This window comes from Larimichthys crocea, unplaced genomic scaffold (genome assembly GCF_000972845.2).
Source record: "Larimichthys crocea isolate SSNF unplaced genomic scaffold, L_crocea_2.0 scaffold83, whole genome shotgun sequence".
Classification (NCBI taxonomy): domain Eukaryota; kingdom Metazoa; phylum Chordata; class Actinopteri; family Sciaenidae; genus Larimichthys; species Larimichthys crocea.
In genome coordinates this window covers 653873-673919 of record NW_020860930.1, presented here as the reverse complement: position 1 = coordinate 673919, position 20047 = coordinate 653873, and the positions used below count along the sequence as shown (strand labels likewise).

Here is a 20047-nt window from a genome sequence, read left to right as displayed (position 1 = left end):
AACGCTGCAGAAAATCAGACTTTAATAATTAATGGTGCATTGTTGAATCTCACAAAGCCTATATACATACATATATATATATATATATATATATACATACATACACACATCGTACAGCCACATGAACAAAACCTATTGATTGATATGCTTCTATCAGTGAGCCAATGAGAGTTGGGGTTGTGTTGAGTTCTTCTGCGTTAAACTGATAAAACGTCTTTATAGAGCTGCTTCCTATGGGGTGCCGTTTGTAAAGCGTCTCGCTCTGAAAATAACAGCAACATTTTGTCACATTTAGCTAAAAACAATGTTTAAAAAACTGGTTTGAATTTTTGAGAGTCACTTTTTTGCACATTTAGAACAATATTTGTGAACTTAGAGATATTTTAAATATTTAAATCCAAATGTTAAATGTAAAATCTAAATGCTAAATATAAATCTAAATGTTAAATATAAATATAAATATAAATGTTGAAGCTAAATGTTAAATATATATCTAAATGTTAAATATAAATATAAATATAAATGTTGAAGCTAAATGTTAAATATATATCTAAATGTTAAATATAAATCTAAATCTAAATGTTGAAGCTAAATGTTAAATATATATCTAAATGTTAAATCTAAATCTAAATCTAAATGTTGAAGCTAAATGTTTCGGGTGAAACTAAATATTTAGCTAAAATGCAAATTCAAATGCCGGTAACCGGAAGTGCCAAAATAAAAGCTCGAGGAGGTCAGAGCGTGTTTATAGTGGCAAATAACGAATAAAACCCATCTTATCCGGGGAAATGGACTCTTGGACATGGATTATCGTGATAATAACTAACTAACACTTTGACTGATCTGTCATTTTCGCGGTGTAGGATCGTCTACACCCGCCCGCCTTCACCCCGGTAAACTCTACTGTCGGACATACCTCTGCAAACATGTCAATAAATGACAGATCAGTCAAAGTGAGCCCCCTTGTGGCTGGCTATAGTGGCTACAGGTCATAAGTCCCGCACCCTTCATAAAAGTGACACTAAAAACTCAAAGTACTCTTCAAATAAAGTTTCTCCAAACGTGTTTGTTCATCTAGGTAGTTATTATCACGATAATCCATGTCCAAGAGTCCATTTCCCCGGATAAGATGGGTTTTATTCGTTATTTGCCACTATAAACACGCTCTGACCTCCTCGAGCTTTTATTTTGGCACTTCCGGTTACCGGCATTTGAATTTGCATTTTAGCTAAATATTTAGTTTCAACATTTATTTTTACATTTATATTTAACATTTATATTTATATTTAACATTTAGATATATATTTAACATTTATATTTATATTTAACATTTATATTTATATTTAACATTTAGATTTAGATTTAGCATTTAGATTTAGATTTAGCATTTAGATTTTACATTTAACATTTGGATTTAAATATTTAAAATATCTCTAAGTTCACAAATATTGTTCTAAATGTGCAAAAAAGTGACTCTCAAAAATTCAAACCAGTTTTTTAAACATTGTTTTTAGCTAAATGTGACAAAATGTTGCTGTTATTTTCAGAGCGAGACGCTTTACAAACGGCACCCCATAGCTTCCTGCTCGGGCGCTTCGTCATGTTCAGACAATAAAAAGGAACAAACAGAAACGTTTGAACACTGAAATATCTCGTGTGTTTGTTCTAGCATCAAGACTGTCCTTCATCAGAACTAAGCACCCGAGACGGAACAAGGAGAAACCGACCCTGGACCTTTGGCAGACATTTTACTATATTTCACATCTTCCTGACAATTTGCAATTTGTGTCACTGTGTGTGAAAATATTCAACAAACAGAGGATTGTACATGTGCACTACTGATTGGGGAACATGTAACGTCTCACGAAACGATCCAACGATCAAACTGTCTAACTAGGCGAGATTTTGATATTTTAGTGACTGTTTAGCTGGAAAATGTGCAACCAGGCTGCCAAACCAGCCGCAGTGCTGCCCTGGTTGTTGAACGTGTTCTGTCTTTTATATCACAGCCTGTTTCTCTGCTTTCTCTGGCTTTATAGCACCAGTGTGACCCAGAACAGACAAACACTGACTCTCTAGATACAGACGTTTTACTGTGTGGCTTATCCTAGTCCGAGTAATTTCATCCCCGAAGACTCGACGTTTTAAAAACCAACAGAACGTTTAACACCTCGTGAGTCACTTCGTGCTGTGGTTTCAGACCTCACGCAGCACAAACAGAGGCAGGACTGACGGGTTAAAAGTCGGCTTGTCGATGCCGCCGCAGCTCTGTGAACAAAGCGACGCACACAGTCACAACAGCTACCTGTCAGAGAGCAGCCGTCACACCTGCAGGGCATTGTTTGACTGTATGATGCACTGAGAGCTGGAAACAGGCTGGAAACAGGCTGGAAACAGGCTGGAAACAGGCTGGGCGGGCGAATGAGGAAAACATGTTAGCAGCAGTTTACCAGGAGCTGCACCGCCTTTCTCATGTCGAGTGCCACAACACCTGGAGACTGGGTCATGTTCCTGTAATAATAACTTCATGTAACCTAATAAAGACGAGAGCTTTAAATCCACATAAACATAGAGCACATTAAAGAATTATTATATGTTACAGAGTCTTTTTGTCCAAACTTGGAGGTTTCTGTCTCCAACGTCTTCAGTTAACTACCACAGCTTCTGTGATGACTTACAGACAGAGAAGGCAAATTAAATCCCACGATAATCAGCTCTAATCATCAGTCTAGATATAGAATACAACAGAAACAATGAAAGCGGTAATTAGAGAAGAAATATATTGGGAATAGTTAATACATTAAATACCTGTTTCTGTCCTTCTGAAACTCAGTCATTCGCAGCACCGTCCTCCGTCCTTTTCAGAGTCACATTAATAGATGGAGGATGACAAAGAGAGTGTGGGTGGAGGTGTCTGAGAGAGCGGTGAAGCTTAAATGGCGACAGGTGGAGGATAGTCTTTGTTCCAAAAAAAAGAATTTTCAGACCAAGTTGTGGTTCGATCAACAAAACTCCAGCATGGAGCGTTAAATGAGAAAACATTCGCTGTAAAACGGTTTTAAAGTCAGCGAGGACGTGAGATCTTCACGGTTAACTGCTCCTGACAATCTGAGGTGAACTCTGACCTGTTAAAACACTCGAGCACTAACCCTTACACTAACTAACTAACTAACTAACTGACTGAGGCACTGGTGGACCAACAATGAAGTCGGGCGGATTGAACGGCTCAGTTTCTCGTTGGAAAGCGATCTGTGACAGGTGAAGCAGTAAAAATATGAGGTAATGGATAATACACTGATAACATGGACCTCCTCAGTCACTGTTCCTTTAAACCTCGCAGACTGCTTGATGATGATGTCAGTACTTTCTGAGCAGGACCACGACATCGCGATGAGATGTTAGACGTTAGTCTCGGCAAACGTTCTAGTCCTTGAGGCTGGCGTTAGCTGGCACACTGCTGCTGACAGATACTGAATCCGCCTTCTGCTGGTTTTTCCTCACAGCTTCACCTCAGCGAGCGACGCGTCAACGAAACGTCTTTCTGGACAATCAGCGAAGCATCGCAGGAGGCAGAGAATCATCTCTGCTCTCACACAGAGATGGAGGATCATCTTACAGAGAAATCGACAAAAACACAAAGTACCTCTGAGCGCTGTGGCTTTCACTATCAAAAGACATCTATGCAATGGGCTTGAACTGTGGTCGATAACAGTCTGGCAGATCAACAACAAGTTGAAGCGAGAGGATTATTCTGGATCTGTGAGCTGATGACGGCTGAGCGAGGAAGACGTCAGAGCTGATGAGAGTGGACAGACAGAGTCTGGGTCTGATTTAAGAAGTCTGGATAATGCATGCGGCTCTGATCCTGTGCACACATTATGCAGGTCATGAAGAGCCCTGACGATCAAATAATGTGTGTGAAGTCACATATGAATCCACACAGGGTCCACAGTGAATCCTCTGCAGCAAACAACCAGAGCAATTACCAGAAGTGATGGTTACACCTTGAAACTAAACGCAGGTGAACGTGGTGTCAGATCAGGAAACGCTTCAGTGTCGTCTACAGGACAGTTACAAACAATAAAATAACGTTACATCACTGAGGTGATTCACAGACTTTATGATGGAAAGATCAGCCGTGTATCTAAGTGAAGGCTGCTGTGTTATCTCAGGGAAGCTGTGTTCGGTCAGAACTTCCTGTCAGCACTAACCTGAACATTTAACCAAAACCACGATTTCACCGACTTTAACTGAAGCGATTATGTTGCGTAAACAGAAGCACAGATGGGACTCTAACACTGCTCTCTGGGGTCCTGCACTTTAAACGTCCTCCATTAGGCCCAACCACCTCCTTGTGACTCCTGTGGGATCCGTAAAAGGAGCGCTTCATTCACTCACATCAGGTGCACGGTGTGGGCCGGTGTGGAGCTGTGAAGCAGAGTTGGTGGCGGTGGTGGTCTGCGTGTATCAGCAGGATCAAACCGCAGAGCATGTTGGGTTGCAGCGTGAAACCTGATGACCACAGCAGAAAACACCAGCGAGCGGACCCTCAACCTCAGCGACTCATCTCTCTCTCACAGCGTGACCAATCATCCCTCTGTCATGCTTATTCTTTCATTTCTCCACCTGCTCACCATCCCCCCATCGCGCTTTCTTTTCTGTCTCCACGCCTCGGCCTCTCGCTCTGACTCCAAATTGCATTCGCATTATTACATCTGAGAATAATTACCAGATGCCGCCATCCAGAGAAACTCACAACATCACAACACCGAGATTCATTCGACTTTTACAAGCATGACAGACAACAAATGGGAAAATACATACAGCAGAAAACCAACATCTACGTCCCCTCAAATCTTTAAGTGAACGCCGGCGCTCAGTAAACCGCCTACAACACCTGAGGAGAGATTGTTTTGTTGTTTTTTCATCCATCACCGCTGCTGTGATGTGTGACGGATGAACAGATGGTGGAGGCAGTTCAGATGGGAGACGGAGGATTTATTCATGATGTTGACTTTAGACCACAAACTTTCTCGCGGTCTGAGCGAGAGAGGAGCTATTTCAAGACTCAAACAAGGTGCCGGTGACTCAGCAGATTTGATGTTACGATGTCATCACCGCATCACGTAATATTGCAATGTTTTCAGAAAGCTGGTTTATCGTGCCATGTGGTGACTGCAGATCTTTGCACTTTTAGTAAAACACAGAAGCCTGTTCCTGCCAAAACACTGAGAAAATATAAAATATCATGAAGTCAATGTGTCAATATTTCAACTTTGTGATTTAGTAGGTTTAAAATGTTGACTTACAGTAATAATTCAGTTTTACTACCTTTCAGTCTTCACTGTGAGTACTTCTACTTATGTCATCGCAGCATTTCATCTATTCTCTTTATTTTTGTCAATGAGCATTAATAGAGATGTTTTGCCATCCACATTTGGTATTAAAGGAACAATATGTCACATATTTATTGTATATAATCATAAAATGACAGACATGAGGGGAACATGCAACAACAGCTGATATACGAACATCTTGACAATGAAACTACAGGAAACATGGAAACGTTGAAGTGGATCCACGTTAACGTCGACATAAAAAGCTCCATGAGCAGAAACTCTCCAGTGTTTTTAATTTGGACTGCAGTAACTATTTTAACCACTAGATGTCACTGTTACAAGCAAAGCTACATACTGTTTCTTTAAGTCTGGTTTTAATAGGCTATGTGTAAATAAACTGTAACTCAAGTGTACGAGGAGCCGATGTTCATGGATAAAATACAGATCTTTGACCTTTCAGCTGAAATGTATTCTTTGCAATGACGTTCTTACAGTTTTAAAATCATTTCAGTTCATCTTCAGGCCCTTGAACGTTGAACGATGATGCTCATTAAACAAACACGTCCAGAACATTTGTTAAAAGTTTGTTGATAAGAATATGGATATATTTCATTTGTGTTTATAGAAACACAGGACAGAAAAAGGTGAGAGAGATCGCCGGAGGCTGTTTTAAGGAAAAATGAAAACATTTAAATTGAAGCTGCCGTGACGTCTCAGCTGAGATAAACGCCTCCGGTAACGCTCTCACTGTAATAAACACCAACAGACGAGCACAGATATGGAACGCTTCCCGTTAGCGCGATGACGTTGGCCTGGCATGGCTCTCAGCAGCAGAAGTGTTGGCTGTTAAAAAGTTTTAATGAAAAGCTTGAGCAGGCCTCAGTGAGACTAAAGGATGCTGCTGAGGGGAGCAGGAACCACACTGATGTTGTTATTTGTTGTTAGCATCCTCATTAGCTGACCTCTCGCTGACTGGTCGCCTCAGGCAGCAGAAGCTCGTGTCTCTTTGTGGACGGATGGAGGTGAAGCCGGTCCCTAATGAGCTACATGGTGATGCTGGTTTGGACCCAGAAGACAGGTGAAGACACTAAAGGTCATCCAGATCGAAAGGTCCACTCACTTCCCTCCAACAGCTGATTACATTCATTTGTTTTAATCTTTAAACCGATGAACCGATGTCTGTGACGTCCTGCTGATCCACACTGACCTGTGATCAGCTGACCCACACTGACCTGTGATCAGGTGACCCACACTGACCTGTGATCAGGTGAACGGTGTCTCTGTCATTCGTACGTCTGTTCTCACACTATGTAACTTTGGGCTCCGGGTCGGGAGAAGTACGTAACGCTTTACGGCACTAAGTCACACAGCAGCAACTATTTCACTGATTCTGGTGAAACTGGATCATATTTTATGGAGGAAATGTTTTCTGGTTTTCCCTCTGATGTCCTCCGGCTGCTCCGCCTCAACTCTCTGTGATTTACAGAGTTTATGATGGACAGTGAAGTAAACTGCTGACAGCTGTAGCTGCTGTTAGCTCAGTCCGTCAGCTTGGCCAAGCTGACGGACTGAGTGTTTGTACCAACAGGCGTTATGGACGACCAGGAAGAAGAAGAGGAGGTAACCAGGCTCAGCAGCTTCTATGGACATGATGGCAGAGGAGAAGAGAGTGAAGAGGACGCTGACGGAGGAAGCTAAGAAGAGAAAAGGAGAGAGTGAGCGAGCAAGAAGCCGCCGGACAAGAGTAAATGTGGGACTGACTTTTAGCAGACACACTAATTTAATCGTTAATTTTTTAAGGTGGATTTATGATCATCAGACTCCTGTTAACGAGCTAATCACGAACCTTTCTGTGTGTTTCAGCTTCGGATCTGGACGGCATGGATGTAAGGAAAGCATGTGTGTGTGTGTGTGTGTGTGTGTGTGTGTGTGTGTGTGTGCACTATTGAGTGAAGAGATAGATTATGACAAAGAAAAGAGAGAGAGGTGGAGTGGGCGAGTGAGTGAGAATAACAGAGTGAGCGGGCGGGCGAGGTTAAAAACAGAGAGAGAGAGATTTCCACAGGGTCTTGTTATATAGAAAGAGTGTGTTCATGTGTGTGTTCATGTGTGTGTTCATGTGTGTGTTCATGTGTGTGTTCATGTGTGTGTGTGTGTGTGTGTGTGTGTGTGTGTGTGTGTGTGTGTCTGCAACTTTTTCACCCAAATTTGAAGTGAAATCCGAACACGTGAGTTTTCTGTGGACGGATTCATAATTAAATCAAAACCCTGACAGATAACTCTGTTCAAACACGCGGCGGCTGCCTCATGTTCTTTTCATGGACGTTCTCTCTGTGTTTCTTCTTCTGATCATTTTCTGCTGCGGCCGCTGGAGATGTTGGGAATAAAACAAGCAGAAGAAGAAACACGGGAAGCTGCAGCACCGTCCATGAATCATTGAGCAGTCATTCAACCTTCATCACAGGCCGGCTTTAATCAACACAGCAGAGACCTGCAGTTCCTCTAACGTCCACCTGAGGCTGGCTCCAGAAGTGAGTCAGTCTCCATAAGTCCCCATGTCCAAATGTCCAACTTCACAGCAGAAATAAACATGTTTACAGCCTGGTACAAAAAACAGTTTTGGTCTCTGTAGCTAATTTCCATGTTCAACACAAACACTCCTCCTTCATATTTATCAGTCACCTTTAGCTGCAGGGCTGATTTACAGCGTCCTGAGAGTAATTAAACAGTGCTGCATCAGCTGTGGGGCTATTTCTTACAAACACACACACACACACACACACACACACACACACACACACACACACACACACACACCTGTGATAATCTTTGTGTTGGTCAGCTCCCGGCGGTGTCAGGAGCTCTGACATCGGACAATGTTTACAGTCAGTGTTTACATCCAGAGATTATGTCCTGTGTCTGCAGGCTGCACGAACACACACACACACACACACACACACACACACACACACACTTTTTAATATCTACTTCAAATTTCCTGTGACAAACTGCAACAGAGGTTTAATGTGGTGACAGGAGCTGAGGGTTTAGTGAAGGCTGAAGAATGTGAAAAACATTTTGATGCTGGATGAAAAGAAGAATGTTGAGTTTGAATTATTATTAAATGTTTTCATTGAATTTCCAAAACTATCAAATATGAAAAGAACAGAAGAAAGAAACTCGATCACTGATGAATCTATGAAACATACAGCAGCTTTTTATTGATCCACAGAAAGTTCACACGTCGGATCATTGGACTGAAATAACACAGTGTGTAGCATCGAATCTGTATTTCAATATATGACAGGAAATAAAATATTATTTGTGTAACTATGAAACATTTTGTTACATAGATGATATTTCATGGAGGCAGCTGCATCATTGTAGAAACAGTTTGGATGTGCTGACGGACAGAAGCGTTCACCGTGCACGTCGTCGTCTGTTTCAACCTTCAGTGCCTGGATGTGCTGAGGTGTCAGCCCTGCTGCCCCGAGCTCACGGCTGGAGGCCGCTGTGAGGGCATTCGTGCGACAATCTGCCCCTTGGCAGCAAAACGAGATGGATGAGAGATGGTGCTTGTCACAGAGGGAGAGGTGGCGCTCGGCGTGGAGGGCTGCTGTCATTTGTTTGGCTGGTGGACAGCACGGCTGATAAAGCAGCAGGCTGACAGGGATAATCTGATACCGGCCCGGGAGAGGAGAGGAAACACGGAGAGGAAACACGGTGAGGAAACATGGTGAGGAAACATGGTGAGGAAACATGGTGAGGAAACATGGCGAGGAAACATGGCGAGGAAACATGGTGAGGAAACATGGTGAGGAAACACGGCGAGGAAACACGGCGAGGAAACATGGTGAGGAAACATGGTGAGGAAACATGGTGAGGAAACATGGTGAGGAAACACGGTGAGGAAACATGGTGAGGAAACACGGTGAGGAAACACGGTGAGGAAACATGGCGAGGAAACATGGTGAGGAAACATGGTGAGGAAACACGGTGAGGAAACATGGTGAGGAAACATGGTGAGGAAACACGGTGAGGAAACATGGCGAGGAAACATGGCGAGGAAAAAGGGGACGTCACGGAGACTACGTCCAGTTTTTAGACAGTCTGCGGGGACGTCACGGAGACTATGTCCAGGTTTTAGACAGTCTGTGGGGACGTCACGGAGACTACGTCCAGTTTTTAGACAGTCTGCGGGGACGTCACGGAGACTATGTCCAGGTTTTAGACAGTCTGCGGGGACGTCGACTTCATGTGCTGAGCCACACCCCTTTTGAAGTTCATTGGTCAATATTTTAAAAACTAAATGTCAGGTTGACCAATCAGATTGCTGGAATCTCTCAAACGAAGCTTGAGTTGATGAATACTTCCTGTGAGCGTGTTCTTCTGTAAAGCTCATGAAACATGTTAAACACACGCTAACGTGTCATGTCTGCCTGAGGTCACCTTCTGCTCTGTGATCTGAGTTCGTCGAAGGCGTTGACCCGAGCAGCCAAAGGCGACGTCTGCGCCGCTGATCTCCCATCAGCTCTAATGCCTGTCAAGTATTCTCCACCTCCGCCCACTTCCAGGCAATTAGATAGCGGCCATAGCATTTACGCTAAGTGCTCCAATTATAGCGGAGAGGATCCGTGGGTGAGATCAATTATGGACCCGCTCACGACCACGACGGAGCTTTGGCAACGCTCCACTCCGTGACCTCACGTCCTGTTTCTCCTCAGGAAACTTCAGTTTGTTCATCAGCCGACAGAACGAAGACGGAGTGATGAGTCACATGAAGATAACGCTTTCTGATTCATGAACTTTATTATTTACATCATAAAACCTGACAAAATGTTTGATTTGAACCATCTGAAGTTTCCTGTCGCGTGAACCAACGAGAGCTGCATCTTATCTTATCTTATTTATTAATGTTTGTATCTATGCAGTGAAACTTTCCATCACTTACATGAACCTGACGACCTCGTCACTGCTGAACACTTTTCATATTTTCATATTTTCTATTTTAGAGTTTTCTTTCATTTCTTTATCTTATTTTTATCCTTCACACTTTGTTGTTTTATTGACTCGGTGTTAACGTGCATGTGACTAATAAACCTGAAACTAAATATATGAATCATATTTTATTATCCTCTGCACACGCTGCCATCGTATCTACAGATGTTATTGTTGTATATATACATATATATATATATATATATCTGTACATAGTAGAGATTTGACGGTAAAGCAGTAAGAATATTGTAAATATAGTTCCTGCTTACACTGTGTCTGTTTTCAGTTAATTAAACATTCTTCATGTTTCTTTCTTTATGAAGGTTTTTAAATAAATGATCTTCATCTCCGTCGAGGTTCAGATCAAACTGTCTTTTCTCGTCGTCTTTGTCTGTCTCTCGTCTTTCATGGTTTTTCTTTGTCTCCGTCTTTTCTTTTCCGGCCTCCTCCCCCCTCGCCTCCCTCGCTCCATTAGCGATGCCGTCCTTCTCGCGGCCCACAAGGACTAAGTTGATGGGAGACAAATCCGAGTGATTAACAATGATTAAGAAACACGACCAAAAAGCCGCGCGGGACGCTTCCATTCACATCCGAGTCACGTTCAGGACCGCCGCGTCCCTCCGTACACTCAGACACACTGACACACTCAGCTAACTGTCTCATTGTTACTGTATACGTCAAACTAACGCTGAGGAAACGTTCTGTTCTCCCTTTCAGCTGTTTAAGAACAAACTGTTCAGGAAGCCGAGCGTCTCCGAGGAGAGAAGGTTTGAAGGTTTCATTCAGACGCTTCCTAACAAAGCTCTGGATTTGTCTTCAGGACAGTAAAGTGACCCTGACACCTGACACAGCATCAGGCAGCTTCACCTGAAGCAAAGCGACGACCGACGAGGATACAAACTATTCAGAGACACTGAGAGCATCATCGTGACACTTTACTGCTGTAAATATCAACTTCTCTGATACAATCCACCATCATCATCCACAAAAACTCAATCTGACCTCACAGAACACAAAGTCTGCAAAGCTACAGAGGTGAAATTATGTTTGTCATGTGAGCAAAGATCCACAGAAATGTTTTTCTGTCAGACCGGACTGTGACGAGCTGAAGCATGAAGATCTTCTAAATATAGAGCAGACACAGAAGGTTCCCGCTCTGCGTCAATACAGATCAGCAGGTCGTACGAAACATGAAATGCTCCTTTAACTGTATGAGTGACCAATCCTGAGTGTGTGTGTGTGTGTGTGTGTGTGTTTTACATGTCCTCGGGGCGAAAACTCTCAGACAGCAAATTGAAAATGACCTCAATAAACACAAACACAGACCATTTTCCTTTCTCACTGAGACTCACACACACACACATACACACACACACACACACACAAGGAGTGTATCAGCACTGTATGTGTGTGTGTGTGTGTGTGTGTGTGTGTGTGTGTGTGTGTGTGTGTGTGTGTGTGTAGGTGTCACTCATCACTGCTCAGCCGCCTGATAGATTCTGTCAGTCAATCTGTCTCCCCCGGCTACGAGGCCTCAGTCCCGCCTCCCAATCTGAACATCACTTCTCTAGAATAAAGGTTCTCTAAAGGTTCTTTAAAGGTTCTTTAAAGGTTCTTTAAAGGAGCCAACCAGTTAAAGAAACTCTCGATTCATAACCAGTGTGTGTTATCATGGCTGTGTGTGTGTGTGTGTGTGTGTGTGTGTGTGTGTGTGTGTGTGTGTCTGTGTGTGTGTGTGTCTGTGTGTCTGTGTGTTTTGTTTTTAACACGTCTCAACTTTCATTCATCTCGGTCTCACCCTCCTACGCCGTCATGTCCAGGTGCTAATGAATGTCTCAGCGTCAACACACACACACACACACACACACACACACACACACACAGACACTTGCAGTCTGTTGTACAGACACAGACATGATGATCGATCGATCAGGAGACAATAAATGAATCAAATGTTGATTCTGATCAGCAGCTGAGCCCGGTGTGTCACGGACCACGTTCTCACATCCAGACAAACTTGAACCGGATCACCTGCAGATTCCACCTGAAATGTTCTAAAGTTTGACAGTGTACGAGGTCGATCTGCATCTGAGCGCCGACATGTTGGAGAGGTTACATCACACATCGATTATTTCATATTTCTACTGACTGTGGACTGACTCCATGTCTCAGTCTCCTCCTCTCTCAGGTCGATAACAGAGCGACGTCTTCTCTGACTGACACGAGGCTGCAGACTGAGAGATGATGCACACGATAAACTCATGTACGTATGCACAGCTGTTACACGGTGACCACCTGATGAACACCTGATGACCACCTGACTGACCACCTGATGACCACCTGACTGACCACCTGATGACCACCTGATGAACACCTGATGACCACCTGACTGACCACCTGACTGACCACCTGACTGACATGACCACCTGATGAACACCTGACTGACATGACCACCTGATGAACACCTGACTGACCACCTGATGAACACCTGACTGACCACCTGATGAACACCTGATGACCACCTGACTGACCACCTGATGAACACCTGATGACCACCTGATGACCACCTGACTGACCACCTGATGACCACCTGATGCACACCTGACTGACCACCTGATGAACACCTGATGACCACCTGATGAACACCTGACTGACCACCTGATGAACACCTGATGACCACCTGACTGAACACCTGATGAACACCTGATGAACACCTGATGAACACCTGATGACCACCTGACTGACCACCTGATGACCACCTGATGACCACCTGACTGACCACCTGACTGACCACCTGATGACCACCTGACTGACCACCTGACTGACATGACCACCTGACTGACCACCTGACTGACATGACCACCTGACTGAACACCTGACTGACATGACCACCTGACTGACCACCTGACGACCACCTGATGACCACCTGACTGACCACCTGATGAACACCTGACTGACCACCTGATGACCACCTGATGAACACCTGAGGATCCTTGAAGTTCTCCATGGGTTGGAGATGTTTGTCCAGCTCCTCCCACAGACCGAATGTTAGCTTTGTGTCAGGGAACAGTGTTTCATGTACACACATCCAAACAGAGCAAACAGTCTGACACACACATTATATATATATATATATATATAATATATATATATATATATTATATATATATATATATATATATAGAGTGTGTGTGTTGAAACAGACAGAAGCCGCTCCACACTCGAGGTGAAATGAGATATTATTTGAGACGCTGATTGACAAGCTCTGAACGTTTCTGACCATCCGGGCTGCAAGTGCACCATCTGTTACTGCAACGTTTAATAAACGTTAATGACTAATGCTAAAACATAAAACGGGCAAATGAAATGAAACATGAAGCTGCAGGCTGTGTGTGTGTGTGTGTGTGTGTGTGTGTGTGTGTGTGTGTGTGTGTGTGTGTGTGTGTGTTTGGATGCTTATTTATTTGTGTTCATTCATTATTAATTAACAGTGTGATTGTAGTTAATGTTCATCATGCTGCAGATTTTAAAGATGACGTAAACATGAAGCTGTGTGTGTGTTTCCCCGAACACGCAACATCCTTTCACCTGTTGCAGACCTGTGTGTGTGTGTGTGTGTGTGTGTGTGTGTGTGTTCTGGTAAGTGAGATCAAGAGAGCCGCATTAATACTTGCTGCCATGGCAACGCAGCTTGACTGGCAGTCTGAACAAGAATCAGTGTGTACACACACACTGTGTACGTGTGCGTGTGAGGTCAGAGGTTGTTGCATAGCACACACTTCCACAACGCAGCTGAATAAGTCATAAGACACACACACACACACACACACACACACACACACACACACAGCAGATTTGAGATTTCAAACTTCATGTGTGCAGCGATATCACACATATCAGCTCTTCTTCCAAATCTAGGACACACACACAACCTGTAAATAATTAAAAGTGCTCAGTCACACACACACACACACACACACACACACACACACACACATCAGTGTGATCCATGGACACGAGTCATGGTGAAAAATGAAACAGGTAATAAATATTGAGCGCGACTCTGCATCAACCTGGACGAGCAAGTGTGTGTGTGGACCAACAAGCTCCATCTGTCACTCCAGGTGGCCACACACACACACACACACACACACACACACACACACACACACACACACACACACACACACACACACACACACATACACACACACACACACACACACCTGTTTGTTCCCTGTCCACACTCACTTGTTCCCTTACTGATGCACTTTACACATTATCCCCACACTCATCCACTTGTTTCCTTTACTCCTGCTGGTTCCCTACAGAGACTCACTTCTTCTTCATGCACATTCACTTGTTCCCTTACAGATTACTCACATGTCTGTTCCCTGTGTTCACTCATTTACACTCATGTGTTGTTCCCTTTACAAACCACACAGTCAATCAATCAGTTTCCTGCTGTCAACCATGATTTGTAATTCCGCGTTGAAGATATTGGCGACACAGTTTGTTTGTATCTGACTCGGTAATTGATGCTATGAATATTAAATATGTATATGTAAGGTGAGGTGAGGTCAGCGCTGGGGTTAACCATCTTATAATAACGAGTGAACACTCCAGAATAATGGTTTGTTTTTCCTGTTTTGCCAGTTCTGCAGACATTGCACAACATAATGCATATGTGCAATTATTTATACACTCATCATAAACATGCAGGGCAATTATTCACTGCAGCTCACGATCACCAGCATCATTATGCACAGCACAGCAAACACATGCTACACAGCAAACATCTCCCATATTCACACGAGGACACATTCCCTTCAGCTGGACGTGAACATGGACCGACCTGCTGGATGAACGTGTGCGCTCCGTGGGGGCTGAGCAGCAGGATGGCTCTGCGCAGAGTGTCTCTGTACCGGTTGAGCTCCTCGGTCCTCATGGTGGTGAAGAGGTTGGTGAAGACTTTGCTGATGTTCCTGTCCACTCTCTGCAAGGCCACGTCCACGCCCTGACGGGACGTCTGGTCCAGGAAACCCTGCAGGCCGCGAATATCTGCAGGACAGAGGAGAAGAAAAGACGGCAATGAGCTGAATGTGGTGGATCTGTGAATGCACTGCAGAGACGTGTTAAGAAACCAGACGTCCTTTCTACTGCAGAGACACGAACACGACCTGATACCACGTCCATGACAAATGCAGACATGAGTAAAGAGCTGGACATTTTTCTCTCTCAGATATTCCAAAATTTCAAACAGTCTTCGGCTCCTTCTTTAATATTAAAGGGGTGAAAGTTCCCCAACCTCATTTGGTGGTCCTGTAGAAGGAAAGACATGGACAAGTACACTTTGGCCTCCAGTCGAAAGTTAATCTGAGTGTGAGAGTGGAAATGAAACCTGCTGCATGTTGAGATCCACAATCTGATCAGTGCCAGAGCTTCTCAAAGTAATACCAGGTTTCAGAAAATAACTTTAGAGGAGAGGAGAGCAGCTCTCCAGGGGACCGACACAATAACCTCCATTTTACAGCAACTCCCACATTGCTAAGCTACATGAAAACCTTTAAGACCCTCCCTCATATGGAGCAAGATTTACTTTAAAGATCTCAGAGACCAACGGGGAATGATGCCAAACCCTGCAAGAAAAGCTGCTCACTGCTGGTCCGGAGGCTGCAATGCATACAGTAGGAGAGGGTGTACACTCGCTCACGCACTCGGCTTCTGTAAATGCCAATGAAAAAGTTTTTCAGTTTCCTGTTTCATGGGAACTTGTTCTAACAACATGTCTGACAACATTTCATCAGTTTAATGATACTGTCAGACTGACACTCACAGAGAAGCTAACTTGTTTACTTGAAGTGTGTTGAAGCCTTCAGTCCTGTCCTGTCAGTCACTGCTCAAAGCTCGAGTCCATTCAGAAGTTCTTTTCATCTCTGCTGGGATGATTGCGTGACCCATAAAGAAACAGAAGTCCCGACAGGAAAATAAGAGCGCTGACGTCGAGTTCTGCAAAGCCACCGCCTGAGCCCGGCTTCCCCTCGGCAGAGCTGACTGAGACCGTCATCTGTTCTGTGGCTGTGTCGCTGAACCAGACAGCATCTATCATTTGAGAGCATCATTTAGATTGCTCGCAGACTCTTCTCCAAACTGCCAGAGAAGTTTCTGTTTCTGACATCCAGACAAGGCAGCTGTGTTGCGTTATGCTCCGTTATAGCTGGTGACAGGTTGTTTGGCCTGAACATCTCTTCCCTCCTTCCCCTCCCTCCATCCTTCTCCGTCTATTAGCACTGACAGCTGGCTTGTACCGAGTCTTGACTGCCACTCTGCTGCTACACCTGCGTTTTCCCCTCGTTGTTTCATCTCTCCGTCCCCACCTTTCAGTCTCTTTCCCCCCTCTGTCGTTGTTTTTGTTCCCTATTACATGTTCTGTCCATCCACGTGTCAGGAACAAACTCTCCTGAGATTTAAAATACAGGTCTGTGATTCACGGCTAAATTTTAAAGATAGTTCATCTGTCTTTCTGTGCATATTTTTTCCAACAGTTTCAGTTCTGGTCATGAAGCCTCCGTACATCTTTGTACTTTGTTTACCAGGCATGCACAGTTATCTGCTCGTACAGCTTCATATTAAAACAAACGTCCCTCGCTGTGTTCTTTGCTGTTGCACAGTTTGAGGATTTTTAGTGTGTCCGAGCTCAGTGAAGAGACTTTGATGTATTCAGTGTGTGACTTTATAAAAATAACTACTGCATCTACTGACAGTAAAACATGAGACAGGTCATCTGTGAGCACAGTCGTCCTGATAACATCCACGGTCTGAACGAAAACAACCAATCAACCAACCAGAGCGAGAAAGATGGGTTAGTCTTTAGTCCAGACCTAAAGTGAGACCAAGACCAGCGTGTAAAGACCAAGGTGAGATGCTGACAGTATATACACATGTAGCTAAAATCCCTGAATCTCTTTGGGTGAAGAGATGTCCGCAGAGTTCTGGTTCTGGTCTGGTAGAGGCATGGTGCTAACATTACGGACTTTAATCAGACATGAGTCATTTACATCCAATCACAGCGATGAAACAAATCAGACAATGCTCAGGTAACTCAGTCGAGCTCTTCACCTGTCCACACTGACGGCTCCGCCCAGATCTGATGTAACTTCCTCACATTAACACCCACACAATGTTTGATTTACTTCCTGTTTCCTGGGTTTGTGACTGGAGAATTGGCGCCACCTGCTGTTCATCTCATGAACGGTGCTGGATGGAAACTCGTGTTTATTCTTATTTTCTTTTTTTTGCAGAGATTGCGTCACATCTGTATGCAAACACTGCTGGACTCGAACAGTCCGATGACAGTGATGCTCCGTGTCTATCAGTTCACCTGTGTAACCCGGCTGTGAATCTGAATGTTAAATGTTGCGTCTCTGCTGTTTCTTCAAATCACATGAGCAGAATGTGCATCCATCCACAATCTGCTGCTCTCTGCCGTTGTCATTGTGTTCCCATCCATCTTCCTCTCAGCGTGTCTGTCATCACTCGACTCAAGAAAAAAATAATCCCCTCTCTCCTTTCTCGAGCTCAAGCACTGGAACAACACAAGTGGAAGGACTTGAAAGCAATTTGCTGAGCTCCTCGCCAACTACAGTTTCTCATCAGTGTTTCCAGAGCCACTTTGAGCAAGGCACTGTGGGGGACATACTCCTCTCTCAGCAGAAAAGACGCCACTTATCTCGACCCATCAGAGCCACGACAATCTCTCGTCTGCAGTCGTTTTTTAAAAAACTGGCACGTAGACCGCCGGCTGGAGAAGAAGAAGATGTCTCAGATTTAATTTAGATTCACTCGACATGGAAATCTGCGTGTTGTGCAAACATTCAGAGACAGTTTGCTTGTGATTTCTAACATTTGCACGTTGTAGCTGTGCAGCAAACATCTCTGATATTTGCCAGTGTGAAAATGCAAATGTGAATTATGCATTTTTTAAATTTGATCAGTTCTTGTCAGGACGACTCCAGCTGAGCTACAGAAGAACAGAGAGAAAATATACACGTGGTGATCCATTTTCTGTCGGATATGATATTTTATTTCTTTCATCAGGATGATTCTTCTAAATATTTGTTGTCATGCTTGTTTTGTCACAAGCTACATATATTCTGACGTTACTGACGTGTCTTACAAACTAAAACTCCTGGATAAATACTGGAGTCAAAGCATGTTTATATATATTTATATATTTATAATTTGTAACCTCATTTTATTCCAGCGAGCTCTGAAATTTAACCTGCAGACATTTTAAAATCAGTGAATCCATCACACTTAATATATTTATAATATATTTTATTTCCACGCCTGCTTTTATTGTCAAACTTACATTATTTTTACGTGTTGATGAATTCTGAACATCACTGACTAAAATAACTAACGAGAGTGAAGAATGATGCTAGTGATGGATTATCTATCTGCAGCCCCTCGAAGGTACAGTGAGACATAAAAAGGTTTGAAAATGTTTTATTGAACGAAGCCAGCAGTCACACAAAAAGAATCTGCCTGGAGTTTTTATCTAAATTAAAAAAACCTCTTGTGTTTTCATGCACGCTAATTATTTGATCTCAAGGCAAAAAACTGGACGAACTCGTGCAGCTGAAACGTGGATTCATATCAAAACCAGCGAGAACTCGAGCTGCAGGCTCGGAGTGTGAAGAAGTGACCGTTTGCTTCTGTTCTCACAGCTGAACCTGATTTTACTCCAAGTTGTTACAAATCACCCAAAATAAATGAAGCTCGTGAAGCAGCTGAGTCAGTGTGAGGATCTTCATCTTTCACTGCATGGCTCGTTGATCTGGTCAAAGTTCTCCCATCATAGACAGTGACTGACGGATGGTTCCTCCAATCACCAAACAGTTTCCAGTGATGATGTTATTCATGGAGACAGGAGCAGTCCACATGTTGTCAGGTCGTCGTCCTGCCTCAAAGCTCTCTGCTAAAAGCTTAACTCTGACTCACAGTCACAGTCAGAGTCTGGCTGCTGTTTCCTTCACTTTGCTTTATGCTTCACAAATCTCCCAAAAAACAAACAAACCTGAGAGCGACGAGCTCCGCAGGAGCCATAAATACCATAGAAAGTTCAGAGAATGTCAGCACAGTAATAACTGAGGCTGGAAAGTAGCTCTAACCATCCAGAGTATCCTCATCTTCACATTTTATTTCTGATTCACCGGCAGGGAACACAAAATTGCAGCAATTTTTTAAAAGCAAACTGAAGTCCGAGGGACATTATTTTAACAGTACTTTGGTTTGTTTAGTGTTCTCTTTCTAATAGTTCATCTTGAGGCAGTGTTCTAAAAAAAAAACTACAGAGTGAGGCCGAAAAACAAGAAGCAACCAGGTTCATGTGAAGCGTAAACGAGTTTAAACACGAGAACATGAAACTGTGCTGCCACATGAAAACAGATGAGTCTCAGATAAATTTAAATAGTTATAATGACACAAACAGAAACTTCAGATCATTTTAATCAGGCTCACGGTTCTTCGGGCAGCTCGTGACCTGCAGGTTCACGATGGGAAAAGTTTCGGATTAATTGCAGGAAGTTGGTCGGTTGGAGGAAATAAAATATTAATTAAGAGCGTTGTATATTCTAACAGCCACGTTATGGGATGGTTATGATATTTCATACTGTTACAAGACAAGAGCCAATGTTAAGAACACGGTT

The 20047-nt window shown here is 43.5% G+C and overlaps 1 protein-coding gene across 2 annotated transcripts in view; it reads right to left on the bottom strand.

Moving 5' to 3' along the window:
- grid1b (glutamate receptor, ionotropic, delta 1b) overlaps window positions 1-20047 on the bottom strand; it is a 392599-nt gene that overhangs the window by 101770 nt on the left and 270782 nt on the right. For both annotated transcript variants that reach the window (XM_019269039.2, XM_019269040.2), the window contains exon 4: window positions 15193-15398. In XM_019269039.2, coding sequence (XP_019124584.1) covers window positions 15193-15398 — 206 coding nt within the window. The remainder of the gene's footprint in view (window positions 1-15192; window positions 15399-20047) is intronic.